This window comes from Aptenodytes patagonicus, chromosome 2 (assembly GCF_965638725.1).
Source record: "Aptenodytes patagonicus chromosome 2, bAptPat1.pri.cur, whole genome shotgun sequence".
Classification (NCBI taxonomy): domain Eukaryota; kingdom Metazoa; phylum Chordata; class Aves; order Sphenisciformes; family Spheniscidae; genus Aptenodytes; species Aptenodytes patagonicus.
This window is the reverse complement of record NC_134950.1, coordinates 126,874,633-126,889,922: the sequence shown is the minus strand read 5'-3', so window position 1 is coordinate 126,889,922 and position 15,290 is coordinate 126,874,633. Positions and strand designations below refer to the sequence as shown.

The 15,290-nt window shown below is 40.7% G+C and overlaps 1 protein-coding gene across 5 annotated transcripts in view; it reads left to right on the top strand.

Moving 5' to 3' along the window:
* Nucleotides 1-15,290, top strand: part of RBMS3 (RNA binding motif single stranded interacting protein 3) — a 453,407-nt gene that overhangs the window by 69,314 nt on the left and 368,803 nt on the right. The window contains exon 1 of one of the 5 annotated variants that reach the window (XM_076331140.1): nt 12,844-12,893. The exons of the other annotated variants lie outside the window; for them this stretch is intronic. Coding sequence (XP_076187255.1) covers nt 12,873-12,893 — 21 coding nt within the window. The 5' untranslated portion in view covers nt 12,844-12,872. Of the gene's footprint in view, nt 1-12,843; nt 12,894-15,290 lie in introns of those variants that run through there. 5 annotated transcript variants of the gene reach the window in all.

Here is a 15,290-nt window from a genome sequence, read left to right as displayed (position 1 = left end):
AATGTGGACATGGTATGTGCTGGATTTTTATCTGTCACACTGCATTTTACTGCTTTCCTCAGAGAAGATGAACCTTTAAAAATGTTTCAGCTAAGAAAAGGTATTACTATTTTCTCACATAAAAGCCTTACACTTTGAATAAATATTAATGCTTCATGTTCAAAACTCTGTGTTAGTATATGCTGTGCTCTGTTTACAGTATATATAGGTTTATATATGTTTAACCTCCAAAATGTGGGTATTTTTTAGACTAATTGGTAAATGCATGGCTAAGGCAAATTGCTGGAAGTATGAAATCAGAAGAAATGAATCTGGGCTCAGTCCTCCAGTTCTTTGTCTACCACGTACTTGTTCGGATTAAAAATCAGAGCAAACGGCTTCTTAAGTTACTGATCCCAAAGCAGCTCTGTGCTTTCGCTGGTGTTGAGCTGAAATAATGGGTCAGAATTAGCTTGACATCATGACAGCTTCCCATCAGAGGACTGGTTTGGTTCCAGGTGCCAGACAGAGCAGACTAAAAGTTGCTGCCGTTTATACCTTGCTGGTGTCACCCTGCTGCTGATGCTCAGGGTTTGCTATGAGGCACCTGTGCTGTCTGGCTGCGGGGAATCGTAACCAAGGGGATGGTAATGTGTCTTAGCAATAAATGCTGCTTGGGAAAAGCGAGGGGGTGAAAGAATTCTCAAAGATAATAAGAACCACCAGAATACATACAGTAGGGAGAGGCTTTGTCTTAACTTCATATCTTAAATTACCGACATCTCAATGTAGTCTGAAACCACAGCTTTTGTATCAGAAAAATGTCCCAACGCATGATCATGTTAAATTAAGCATGTCTGCACCTTTGAGGGAAGACTGTCATCACAGCACAACACCACATCCCATACGAAATGTAAAGAACTCAGCAAAACCAAATCCATGTTCTTTACTGGTATATTGAACCATCGGAATTAATCTGTAGAATCAAAAGAAGTAGATGTTTTAAGGGAAAACAAGTTCCTTGGCAAACACCAACTTGCTGGTAGGAATCTTCTAAAGGAGGTTTTCAGAAGTCAGTGTGTTTTCCCATGGCGTAATGATTTAGTGTGTCAGGACAACCATTAAGTAAAAGGATGAAGTAAATTTTGAGAAGTTTCCCATATCTGTAATCTTTCTGGGTCAAAGAAAGCTTTACTTCTGGTTCTCTCCAATTTAAAGAACGACAGCCAGATTTGACAAGTGGCATTGGTAAAACTCTGCTGAAAACCAAACGTAAAAGGTATCATGGAAATCTTGTTTATAGTTGTTTGATGGTTTGTAATTATTGCTGATTTTTTTAAATAGATTTATTGATGGGCTGTCTTATAAATTCACCATGAAAAGTTAAGGCAAACTCTTTTTTTTTTTTCTTTTTCTAGCTTGCCTTCAGTCACATAAGTAATACTCCTATTGGTGACATACATGGTGAAAAAAGCTTTGCTGCTTTTCTGGTTTCAGGAATGGAAAAAAACAATGTTTTTTAGCTTGGAGTGAAACATTAGTGACTCCACAAACGCAAAATGAACAGACAACTGATGAAGCAGGTGCAGTTTTTACCTATTCCCTTTTTCTCTTGGCCAAAAGAAGAGTATAATGAGCTCTGTGTAATTGTGGTTAAAATGTTTTATAAGTGGTTCACATATCTGAAATAAAAAAATAACTGCTGAAAAGCATACCAGCCTATACGTACAAGATTGTGCATACAAAGGATGACTTCAGAGGGGAATCTCAAGAAACAAAAGCAGTTAAATAAAAACTGCAAAAGTGCTCGTTATTGGGGGCTGATCGAAAGATGCCTGTTTCTGTGTTTTAGTGAAATGCATATTATACTTTTCCCACATTTTGTGTATTTTATCCTTCATTTGCCATATCTAAAATAGATATAATGGAATATATTTTTGTAATGACACTTAGCATTTATTATTTTGGATCCCCTACTATATGATCCCTTTTTAGGTTTTAAATATAATTTTTTCTAATGGGGCTAGATATAAAAATGCAAGAAAGAAGAAAAGAACAAGTGAAGGTATACTCTATGGTTCAGAAACTTCATAGGAAAGGACTGATCCTGCTCCCTCTGTCAGCTGCTGTGCTGTTGATGAGTGCTGATAAAACGAAAGTGATGGGACCAAAAATGGAAACATGTGACTCTTCAATTTTAATGAGACTTAAGGATTCAGATCTGTTTTAATTTGATTTTAAGTCTTCTTAAAAGTAGTGAGCGTTTATTGCCTCTGCCTCAAAGAAAACCCCAGCACCTGAACTTGAGCTCTCTTCCCTCCTTGCTAAAAATACTCTCTCTTTTCCTTTCCCCCCTTCTCCCTTTCTTTGCTTAAGGCTATGGTTACAGTAGTTAATTTTTAAAACAGGAAAATAGAGAATTAAATAGAATTAGAGAAAGACGCCTTTGTACTAGGTACTGTACAGTATAGTGTTTAAAAAGTCAGAAAATATGTTAGCAGAAAATGCCTAGACTGTAATTTAGATAACAACCCAGACAATGAGCTAGCTTGTTAATTGTCAAGGCTGGTGGAGAGCTGCCAGTTAGAGAACTCATCTTTTTATATCCCGCTGCTCCTCGTGGCTCTCCTAGATGGAGGATGACAGGACATGAACTTTTTTAGCTTAGGCTGGGATTTTTTAATTATTCTTTTTCTTGCCTTTATTTCTACCAAAAAAAATAGTCCATGTATCAGAACAGTCATCAGCTGAACTTTTATAAGAGTAAGTAATAATCAATACTGTGAGGAAGCAGGCAGGATGGGTGGTCTGGAAAGCAGGGTAAACAGAGTCCTACGGGCTGAACGTTGGTGCTGTAGACATCATTGTAAGTGCTCTTTAGACCAAGTATGCAGTTTGCAAACAGTGAATCTCGCCAAATTACTCATCTGAAAACTGTTCCTGAAATAGCGGCGGTGAGGTATGCAAAGTTACAGGCTAACAGTCATCAGATCCTTTTTTTCAGCCGCCTCAGAGTAACCGCAGTGATGGAGAGGCAAAATAGGAGCGCCTCTTTGGTCAGGCCGCTCAACGGGTTTGTGTGTTGTCTCTAGTAGCTCCTGGTGTGAGTCTGGGGGAGATGCGCCCTGTAGCACTCCAGCCCTCCCCATCATATTTCTCAGCAGGCACCGGATGAGAAGAAGACCTGGCAGGCTGGTCTCCAACCCATCGATCCTCAGCCTGCCTCGGTGCTTTTGGATGACACATTTTGAGGAGCAGAGGTATTAAACCTGGTGCAGAGGTAGACAAAACAGTAACTTCTGAGGTCCCAGCAAAGAATTTAAGCATAACTTATCCATAAACACCTGAGTAACCCTACTGCTCCTCTGCAAAATATTAAAGTATTCTGTTAAACGAGGGGTGATAAGAAAGGAGCAATAGCTCTGGTAGAGATGTGAGCTACCTTATTCATCTCTAAGGGGTCTTGGCATGATTGCTTCCTGCTCACAGTTTAGGCTAGGATTTCCTAAGGAATTTGAGGGAATTAAGCACAGGACTGTCACTGCATTTCCATGGGGTTTGGGTGTCTGGTGCCGCAAGGGCTAAGCTTATGCGGAATGACATTAGTCCAACTGAAGGTGTGATTTCAAGCTGATGTAGTTAAACCGATGCAAAATACTCTATGCATAAGCCTAAGTCAACGTTCACTTGGCTTTATTGCAGTTTGGTTTAAATTAATTAGGACAAAGGTTTAAACTAAGGTAAAGTAAGTCACTCGTAAAGTGAACTGTGAGTATATTTGATAAAATTTAATTCAGGTAGACATACTGTAGGTGCGTAGGTATGGGTTTGCATTTCCTGGTCAGACCAGCTTAAACTGCCTGGGTTTTCTTGGCCAGAACAGCATTAGTTCCACAGAAAACCCTCTATTTGGATGTTTCCAGAAGCTGTTCAATTTATTTTGTAGTTTCCTTTAAAGATTGATAGAAGTAAATTTTGTCTTTCATTTACTGTTCAACTTAAGGAGTCCAACCATTAGACCTAGACACATTGTAAGGTAGTAGACAGGACAGCCACTTTTGACTTTAGAGAAAACTGAACCATCAGAGGGTTGGAGCTTCGTGGTTGTATTTTATTCTCTTCTTGACTCTTTGTATTAACTCATCTTAAAGTTTGGTAACACTTTTTAAAATTTACACTTACAGTTTTGGAAGGTAAGTGGAAAAGTCAAGGTTTGTATGCCCCCACTGTAGTGCGGATATTGATGGAGAGTGTGTATGTGTGTGCGCGTCGCACGTGCTAGTGCCAGGCTGGCTACTCGCAGAATGAATTTATTTGGAAAGGGATCTCTTCAGCAGCTGGTGGTTTCCTCTTTTGACCTGTGCCGCTTCCAAAGAGGACTCGAGATGGTTTAGTGGTGATGAATTGGCAGACTTGTCACTAAGCTGTAAATCTTGAACCTGCCTTGCTGTGTTGAGGTGTGAACCCGAGACCTAAAGGAGGTCAGTGTTTTGGGCTGCTGCTATGTATATAAAACTCTTAAACCTATTTTAGTGAAGGAAGTACTGTTAATAATTTTTCCACTTTTACAGCCCCTTTGCTATCCAAAAAATTATCTGACATCCATATTATCAAATAAATGCAATTGAATTAAAAAAACAAAAAACCAAAACAAACCACCCAAACAAAAAAAAATAAAGCAAGACTGAAAAACACCAAAGTCAAGCCCTGAATAATTTTGTTCAGATTTGACTTTAATTTCTTTTAGTTCCAGGACAGATATACAAGAAACAGGAAATCTCCCTTGTTTAAATGTCACTTGTCAAATAATGCTAACGCTGTTGAGTGTTATTCTGATGTTTCCATTAGGAAGATAGGTTTCTGCACAGGCTCCAGATTTTTAGACATTCGATATTGTTGGGCTGCGTATTCTTGCTACATATAAAATACCTTTTTTTTTTACACTCTGTATACTTTTTCAAACTGACTGAGGAACTGTCTACCTGGCATAATGCAACCTGAAATTAAATTACTTCAACTCACTTTGAATGAGCTGCTGGGTCTGTGCTCACTACTGCAGAGCAACCAACTCAAGTGCAAAAAGCAGTTTAACTCTACTGTTAGGCTTAGCCTTTTTATGACTAAGCCTTAGCCTTACTACTTCTGGCTCTGCTATACTGGCCTTTTTGCTGCTGGTTGTGCAGTCTGTGTCTAGAAAAGATGAAATGAGGAAGGGCTGAAATGCTGTATTGTATTGGTTAATATGTTTTAAAAAAAAAAGTTGTTCAACTTATTTATAATAAGGTGACCACAAAATTTTCACCTAATTTGTAGGAATTTGGTGACTTACACCTTGAGTGGATTATGTATTTCTGATATCCTTGAAAGTCTTAAAATCAAGCCATGTGAAAGAGTATTCAAAAAACTCTGTCACTAGCTACTGAGTAGATACGTGCATACTTGTATGTAATTGAACTGAATGAGGAGTTTTAAATTGAATTGCTTATTTGTCACACTGAGTGTGAATCCTCATTTCATGATAAAAGTCCGGCAGATTAAAATCAGCTGGGAGAAAGGGTGGCTTTCAGCAGGCAAGAAGATTTGACAGAGTATCAGCAGGATTTCACCGTAGAAGACTTTGCTCACATGCAATGCCGTTGTTTCAAGTACACTCTACGCCAGCTAAAATTAGCATATATAATTGAATAGTGCCAAAGGCTGAAATAATTTACACTCAAGCTCATAACATTTTTTGTAACACTAAACAAACTGAGGTATACACATAACCCAAGCAAAAACACCGTCTGGGCTTTATGCCTCTTCACCCCTTCTAATTAAACAGACTTCAGAACTGGGCCTGAGGTATTATGATGACTGAAGATGCTCATCTGGAAATCCTGCAGCGTTTTAACACTTAAAGTGTTGACCTCTGTCTTTGGCCTAGATTTGCAGATAGCTGTTAGATAGTTCTTTTGTGCACTACTTTTGGGTCTGATTTTGAATAACCATGGAAGTGGTAGAACAGTATTGCTGACAATAATAATGTTCATTTATAGAGCTTTTCTATCCAAAGATCTCAAAAGTCCCTAAAATCAAATTATTGCTCTTATTTTGCTTAGAAGAAAGGGAGGTCCCTAGTGACAGCTTAGACAAAATCACCCAGCAAACTAATGACAAAATCAGAAATAGCACTGAGGTAGCTGCGCTCCAAACCAGGACCTAGCTTCTTGGTCCTCCGTCTGTTCTCACGGCAGATGTTTATGCATGAGCAAGAGGGTCATAAACAGATCATGGATCTGCGCACCCTTCTTTGCCAAGGATCTCTAGTGTCTAGTAGCATCACATGTGAGCGTATTCATTCAGTGTTGAAGTAGTATGGCTCAACTGGGTTAAATTCTGAGCCTTTTTGGCAGGGTTTTTGTTGTTAAAGATATTGTTCGACACTTTCCAGTGTATGTTTTATACTGCTGTGTGCAGAGTTTGGTTGCCAGAGCTGAAGCTTTCCTCACGGAAGCCTCTGTTTGCATGCTTAATTTTTAATCTGATCTCTAGTAAATGTTAAAAAATGAGTTTAAGCACTGGCAGACCCTCCAACGTGCATTACAGGCAAGCTGAAAGGAACAAGTCTGGAGAAGAAGGCACGGCAACAAAATTTCAAGTGATTTGAAGGGGCTGGTTTTTGTACAAGTCGCAGTTTAGCCCCACTTTTCAATCACACCTTATTGCCTGGTAGCTGAGTCATTCTAACATGACTGAGAGCAGAATCTAGCCAGGAGGTTGTGGTGATTGCCGGGCAAATATGAAGTACGTGTGCTTTTCCCTGGAGTGAGCGAGAGCTGCAACAACTCAGCAGGTAATACAGCCGCCCTCAGGACTTGACCTTATATTTCACATCAGGCTGTAAATTTTTGTTGCGAGTCCAGTTTGAGGTTTTTTTTGTTCTTGTTAATTTGTTAAGACGCAACCATGTGTGAGGTGCTAGGAGCTATGAAAGAAAATTTGGACTCAGGCCTGAGAAAGCTTAGCCTTAGGCTTAGCTCTTGTACGGAGTGGCAGCAGCTGGGCTCTCATACCTGCGTGGGACTCTAGTGGTGTTATTTTGGACTCCGTTCAGGCACAGGAATCCGCTCCACGTGCTTCTCTTTGTGGTGTTGGGACCAAAACAGATCACTAATATAGGCAGGCTTTGGAAGACTCCAACAATGTTTTGCTTTAAAAAAAGAAAAGAAACTAGCTAGTAATTATCTGGGCGGTGTTTTTGTTCTTCCATTTTGCAAGAAAACTGTCTCGTTGCTTCAGCCCATTCCCAGGAGCAGGAACTTGCTGCCTTAGAACTGGCTTCCAGCGAGGCCACTTGTTTCTTTTTCTCTTCTTTTCTTCCCGCCCACCCCCCGGGGGGGGGGGGGGGGGGGGGGGATAGCAAGCAGTAAGAAGTGATATTGTATACAAGGCTATTACACTTTTGTCTTGGCCTGCTTAATGTCCTTGACACATACCCATTTCACCCAGCGAACAGCCAGTATGCAAATTGGCTAAAAGCTCCATTAGGTTGTTCAAGGCTGGGGAAACCCATCTGTCAGTGTCTGTGACACAGCCTGGCAGGAGTCTCACGTGGGAATCTGTCCTTGAGATACCCAGGCAGCTGAGTTTCTGCTAGCCTCTAGTGTTCCCAGAATCAAAGGAAATTGTTGTAACCTCTTCTTCTTGCTGCAGTTTGTATTTTTATCATTCCTTTTCTCCCCTGATCCCTTCTCAGAACAGCACAGGCATAGACTCTGAATTAACAGGGAAAAATGTGTTTTACTTTTTTTTTCAGTTGCTTTTCCAGAAGTGAACAATTATGCATATTATTTGTGGAAAAAAAGAACAGTAATTATTTGTTGTCCTAAAAGAACAGCAGCTTTATAACCCTTTTCCATATTTTCCTGTGTGATCTGCTGATGACAGGCATGAGTTAAAAAAGACTTGCTGGGGATCAGCTGTAGTTGATATGTTCTCTGTGAATGAACCAGAAGTGCGTGATAACCTAACAAAATATCAAAGAATGCACCCATAAAAGGCTTTCACTGAGAGGATTTGAACGTGGGGCCTGGGACTGACAGTTGCCCCTGCAGAGGCAGAGAAGCACAGCTCCTGCACTCGGGTTTGGGAGCAGGCTCGAGTTTCTCCTCTGCTTGGTATCCCCAGGGGAAAAGTTCCTGTGACAGCAACAGCACTTACTGTACATCCGTTGAGGGAAGCCACTTATTTGCTTTTTCTGCTGGATGGAGGTAAGGCTGCAGGGTGGTAATTTTGCTGGTTTTTGCTCTCTTTCTGAAATCTTCAAGACCCCCATTAAAACACTTATCCATCCTGGCGTGCTGTGCTGGTTGGTACAGAAGTAGTTGTTAGCCTGTGAGTGCTACGGTTAGCAATGTTAGTGTTTTGTAATACGAGACTGACAGCAAAATAGTTCAGGTTTTCGTTGCATTAGAGCAAGAAGACTAGGCATATGCCACTGAAAGTAGAGCCTTTCGAAGTGTGTAAGGTCTGTATTGTGAGGCCTCGCAAACTCTTGATTATTTCCTGCTGGTGTCATGCAAGAACCCTGCACACAGAGTATCTGGCAAAATAGCTAGTGTAACTTCAATGCCCAGCGGTGTTCAGATGCATGAGGTAATTATAGCCTCCTCCATAGCAGATGCTCTGTTCTCCAGTTTGGCACTTGCCGCCTTCAGCGCGCAAATAATTTTCTCCACCTAAGCTGATGGCCATTTTGATGATAGAGATACAATTTTTTTTTTCACCAAAAAGTCAGCAATTTGGGTTTTTATGGGAATGCTTATGTAGCTAAGAGAGTGGGATTTCCCTTTATCATCCTGTTGAGGAAGAAGAAAAGCCCTTTTGATACTACTGTGTGGAGACTGGTAACATTAAGAGTTAATGGGTTGGTATAGCTGGGATCAGAATAAACTTTATCTTTCCAGAAATAGAAGTCAGCAATTCAGCAGTTATCCTTCATATTGCTAAGTGCAACTTATTCAGATCATGATGTATTCTACTTTTTGTGTTCCAAACCCAGTCACGTAATAAGGCGGCTTTTAGATTAGCATATTAGTTTAAATTTCAGACATACTATTTTAGTTCTCTGTCTTATGCTCCCAATATTTCTTCTTTTTTTTTTTTCCCCTCTGTCTCTTGAGGTAATATAGACCTTGCCGTAGTATGTAACTCCAACTAAAAAAATTAAAAATCAGGTTAAGAGATGGTATATCCATTTTTCTAGAAGTTAGTTGTGGCTGGATTTACGCAACCTTTGCTCTCATAGTTCAGTATATTTTCATACCGCCCCAATTATTTCAGTGCCTGTGTGAGTAGCTCAGATTTGCCAAGGGGAGCAGAGGGCTTGCAATCTTCCTCAAAACCATTTCTGCATTTGTTTTTCTGCCTGTCTGGTCAGACTACCACATCCTAATGGGAGACAAAACGTAATTAAACGTTGGTGAGTTGAACAGCTTGCTTTAAAAAGAGGTGGACTCTGCTTCATGTGACAGTGAATCAGCCCTTTTAAAAAACATAAAAATGATAGGACATAAATATTTGGCCTTGCCTGTGCAAGGAGTACCTGTGCATAGGCAAAGCACAAGGTGAACCAGGGTTTTCACATGCATTTGAGGAAATTGGATGCACAAAGCCGTTGGGAACAAAGAACCTGCTTTGTCCTTACAAAAATTTTGATTTTAATACTAAAGTCCAGCTTGAGGAATGAATAGCCCTTGGGGCAAACTGTTCCTGAGACTGGTCCTATATGCAAGAGGGCTGAGGACACACCACAGGGAATATCTTTGGCAGAGGAGGAGGGAAGGGCAGAGCCTTTCTCACAGCAGGTCCAGGGCACAAGGGCCACTGCAAAGCAAAGGCTGTAACATTTTCTAAACGGATGGAGAAAATGATGGGACCATAAAAAAACCCTCTGAGTCTTGCTAAGTTTTTGTGGCCTGTTTACGTATGCCTGAGAAATTGATTTTAATTTTAGTGAATACTCACAAGCCTGTCAGTGGAGCAGCACAGGGGGACACTGTTCTAAAATAGCTCTAGCAGATGCCACAACAATACGAGTTTTCCCTGCATCTCTCATTTACTTCTTGCTGTGTGCAGTTTCTTACTAAATCTGTTCCCTTGATAAATGCAAGGATGTTCTTGCCATTGGATAGAATAGCTAAGTGCAATTGTCACAAACACTAACTAGCTTAACCTTCTCGTTGCATAGCTACTGCTACTGTTAATATTTCCTTGGCTAATAGACATCTTTGAAATGAGTTTTAAAGTGTTTTCTTTTTATATATACAGACCATGGCTGTTAAACAATGGCAGTGTGAATGGAAGCTATTTTAATGATAACAATAGTGTCAGTTACTTGGATAAACTGTCAGCTTAGAGAGGGAGACCAGCCATCAGTGGATCACTTCAAGGAGCCTAGAAAATAGAGAAAATTAACCTGCTAGCATAAGCAGTGCCACCAGATCTTCAGAAATGATAATTATCCTGCTACCTCGCTTTGTGCACAAGTGTTAACATTGGTACTAGATGTCAAGAGACCTTCTGTCCTGCCAATTTTACCTTCCCTGAAGAAAGGTTCTCCTTTCATGTCATAAAATTTACAATAAATAATACGAGTTGTGTGAAAAGGCTGATAAGTGATTACCAAGATGCCTCATAAATCAGTGTCAACTCGCCATATTTTGAATTTAAAGCAATTAAGGATATGAAAGTTATTAATTGATACGAAGTGCCAACCCCACTGTCCACATTCATTTCTGAGAGTCTCTGCTCCAGTGCAAAGTGAAGGATGTGAAGAAAGTATTGGGTGCTGTTGCAAGGCAGCAGGCTTCAGCTGAGCGATGCTGCGCTGAGATCCCGGTGGTCTGCATCCCCTTCTTGATGAGGCACTTCTGTGCATCTCTTGCTTAATCCACCCCTGCTTACCGGCCTTGCCTGCCCTGGGCGAGTGTGTTGGGCCTTGTGTGTCCCTCTGTGGTGACGACGAAAGCATGACCGAGCCCTGGTCGTGCCGTTGGACCATAACCTCTTGGGAGGGGTGTCTGTCTCCTAGGGTGCACGGGATGGGGAATGGAGTTGATGATGTGCGCACCTCCTAACTGATGCCACCCTGTAGCATAATGAATACAGCTAAGGCACTCTTAAACCCTTGGCTGCTGAAGGCAAGTATTGTGGGCTTAGTTTTGATGAAGTGTTGAGAGTTTTTTGTTGGTGGAGGATTTTTGTTTTGTAGGGGTTTTTTTTGCTTTTGTTTTTCAAGGAAGCTGAGCTCATTTTAAAAATCTGTAAATAGGAATGATAGGATCACAGGGAGTGAAAGTAAGCTAATTTGGATGTTTGAGTAAGATCAGCTACTGTTTATGAAGATGAAAGTGGTTTGTCCTGTCCTGATTTCATTAATGAACGTTGTATATATTTGAAAAAGCTCTGATAAATAATGAAATATTTGAAGAACCACTTGAAATTCAAAGTAATGAAATTAATCAGAAACAGCCACATAATTTTGTTAGTACTTTTGTTAGTAATTTTTCAGCACAGTGAAGAAAACCCTGGTGCCTGGACTGTTGACAAAAAAATAAATAAAAAAACTTAAACCCATCTATTGTCTGTGAGCATTTCTTCCTTAATTTTCAACTTCCTTTTTCTTTATTGTTCTGTTTGTAACGAAGCTGGGCCTTATTTTTGTTGCCAATAGTTTGATGAATGCCTTGAAGGGAATCGATGGCGATGGCCTTGTTTGCTCCTTAGCTGTTGTGGCAGGGGAAGAGGTTTTGTGTGTGCTTGTTTTTAATTCCCTTTTGTTGGCATAAATGGTTCCTATTAAACAGGTCAGATCACAGACTTGGGATGTTGGGTGAGAACTGCTAATCCAGAAGCCTTTTTTTTGTTTTGTTTGTTTTTAAAGATGTCTTTAAATTGAGACTCAAGTTTAAACTGTGAGAAATGTCACTGTGTTCAAGTGAGTAGCTGATAAATACTATTTTAGCAAGTAGGCTGCTAGCCTGTGGAGTTGCCCGCTGCCAGGGTGTCTTCAAGTAAAATGCTGTGGCTAATTTTAAGAAAGCTCATAACATTTTAGGACCAAAAATAGTGATGTTTGTAATTAGGGATACTAAAATAGAAGCAGTCAGATCCCTGAGGATTTGCAGAAAAATCTCTGCCTCTCCCTACCTCAGGTCTGCTGAAATCGGTGTGGCTTCAGCGCATCCAGGGCGCTGCCTTGGGAATTCATGGCCAGGCCTGAGCCTTGCTTCAGGGAGAAGTTACCCCTTTTCCTCAGCCACTGCAGCAAGAAGAGTAGATGAGATAGTCGAGCTGAGCTAGAACTGAGCCAGCGAGGTGATGATAAGCTTAGAAGCAGGTTGTCAGAGCATTGTGTAAGTTGAATCATATCGGCTATGTGTGCTCCTGTTGTATGCTATGTAATGTTACGCAACACTGTGACATGTGTCTGGTTTTTTGTGTATGTGTGAAGGACTATTCCTGCTTCCCTTATGCAGGAGAAATAAAGGTCCTAAATGAGTTGATAATTTGGCTACGCTTTCTTTTTGTGTGCGGACTCTGATGCAGTTTCAGCAGATTTAATTCTACCCTTCATTGTGTTTGAATTAGCAAATTGACTTAAATACGCCTGATTTCTGTGTGTCCTCTGGACAAGGTTTTGAAAAAGAAGGGCCATGGCTGCTTTGCATGGCTGTTAAGGACTGCACGGCACTGTTGGGGGGGGGAGAAGAGAAATATGACCTGGTGTTTTATCTTCCAAGCCCTGCCATCCAGTCTGCAATCAGCTGCACCTCAGTAGTGCAGGATGGAGGGATGTGGCCTGCGAAGGAGTTTGTGATACTGCTGGGTGAAATGTAGAATAACGATTATCGATGAGATGGATCCACTTGAAGGTTTGTATTATCTATGCAGAAGGGTGCTAGAATAGATAGGCATCTGGTAACATAGTGGTGCCTAATAAAACAATGTCTGTAGCATAGACGTGAAGTAATTTGATTCAGGCCAGACTGGGTTGTAAAGGAATATATTTAGAGGTGGTGGTCTTTTAAACTATGCAGAAAGTGCATTATAATGCTAGTAACAGATGACATATCACGAGAAGCTGCTTGTATAAGTGTCCTTTAATTTTAAACTGTTATGGAGATGAACATATTCAGACTCCACCTTTAGGAACATATTGTATTTCCCTATTTATGTTTGTTTCCTATCATGTGATGAGGTGCAAGGGAAGGTGTTGCTTGCTAATTTTAGCCTTGCAGACTGTCACTGCAGAAATCTGGCAGTTAATGCTTCTGGAGGGTAGTGCTTTCAGGAAAACCAGGCTGTACTGTGTGTCATTGTACTCGATGGCATTTGAGGCGGGGAAATATTTCAAAGTCTTGCTTTCCTGGCTTGTGTTAATGTGCTAGTTAGCTTCCTGCAGAAGAATTACCAAAGATCATAAAAAGCATTAATGAGAAAAGAAAAACTGTTTCTTTGCTGAAGAAATGTATGATATGGAGACATAAAAGTGTAATGAATGCATATGTGTAACTTCATAGCTGTATTTTTCAGAGCTATGTTACTAATTGCAGGAATCACTCTGCATATTGACCATCACCTGTACTTGGCTGTTTCACCATCAGAGCCTGAACAACTCCTGTCCTTCCAGATGCTCTGAGGCATGTTTATGCAGCTGCTGATGTTTAGAAGGGGGGAGGAGGAGAAGTGAGGGAGGATGCCAGGAGGCCACTTGTGGCTCAGAAACCCGCAGTATACAGCCCGCAAAGGAACTTTTAAATTGTGGTCATCCTTGCCAGACCAGTGGATTGTCAAAGGTCTGCTGGCTACAGAGGCTCTTCCAGATGTGTTGGGAGTGGGGTGAGGTCTTGAGTGTGGGGAGCAAGAGGTGGGGCAGGGAGAGCCGGGCTCTGTATGGCAACAGAAAGCTATGGCAGGGTCCCTCCCATGGATGCCATGTTTCTGCATGTATTTCCTCTTTTGCAGCGGAGTTTCATCTGTTGGGGGTGGTCGGATGAGGGAATTGTAATGATAAATGGACCTCAGTGAAATATATAATAGCGTGATAACAGATTATTTCCTTCATGGAAGGACTTTTTGCCCTGCAAGAACTGCATTAGCCCAGGTTCAGGAAAAGAAATCTAGTGGCAAGCCATTGCAAACAAAATATTAGGCATATGAGGGATAACACAGATATTTAACACCGGTAGAGTTAAAAGAGTATCTATATATTTTTAGTCTAGGATTCCCTTTTTCTCATTTTCCTTTTAGGAGGAAGCCCTAAGAATAAATATTTTTGAATATAGACTTTTTTTTTTCCAAAGTGTGCTAAAAACATCTAGCACTTTCAATAATCTGACTCTGTATTTTGGCACATGCATCACCATGTCAACGATGTTTCTATTTACTTGCAAAAAGATGTGATAGCAATCCCCCTGACCGGGTGGTTGCCACCTCCTCATGTTTTTGAGGATTATCCGTGTAAGACATGGGATATGGTATGACAGAGTTTCACATAAAATGTTCTGAATGGTAGGAAGAAGGTGGAAAAAGAACCACTGCAAAATTTTCCTTGTAAAACAAGAATGGGGGGAGGAAGCACCAATTACTTTTTTTTTGGTGGCAGATGTAAAATAAAATTATTTTTTAAAATTTTTTCTTTTAATATCAAGTTAAATTCTAAAACTGGTTCCCACAAAGAGGTTTTTAGAGGACTAAAGTCTAAATGCATCAGATCATGGAAGAGAGAGGACCTTCGGTATGTGTTAGGTTGATGGTCCCCGTGCAGCTTCTGGTTGGGAAGTCCCAAAGTGAAAGGTATACTGGGAATAATTACTCTCTGCTTGCATCTCTTATGCCATTTCCCAAAACACCTGTTATCAGCAACTCCCAAATGTAAAGCTCTCTGCTAGGTGGGCTATTTGTTTTCCCCAAATGTGGTGTTTCTTATGGAAAGTAACTGTCAGCTTCTGTTGTCAGACTCTGTTAATTATCTTAAAAGATGTTGAAGTTATACAGTCAAGGAGTCAGAAGTTAGGAAATGTTGGACTTCATGAGTCTGTGCAGTCTGAATTTGGATCCTGTGTGAGTAGCTATTACCACGTGGTCATTTAAATACTTTATGAGATATGTTCTGCTTTCCACAAGACCCCAGCCTTTGCAGAGGTATTTAGTGATAGTTTAGTTTCTTGTGTTGTAAGTAGGATTCAGTCCTGCAGCTGTCCTCAGACACGCCTTGGAGTCCGGCAGTATATCTGCAGATGTCTTTCAGTATATCGTTGCAGTTTTAA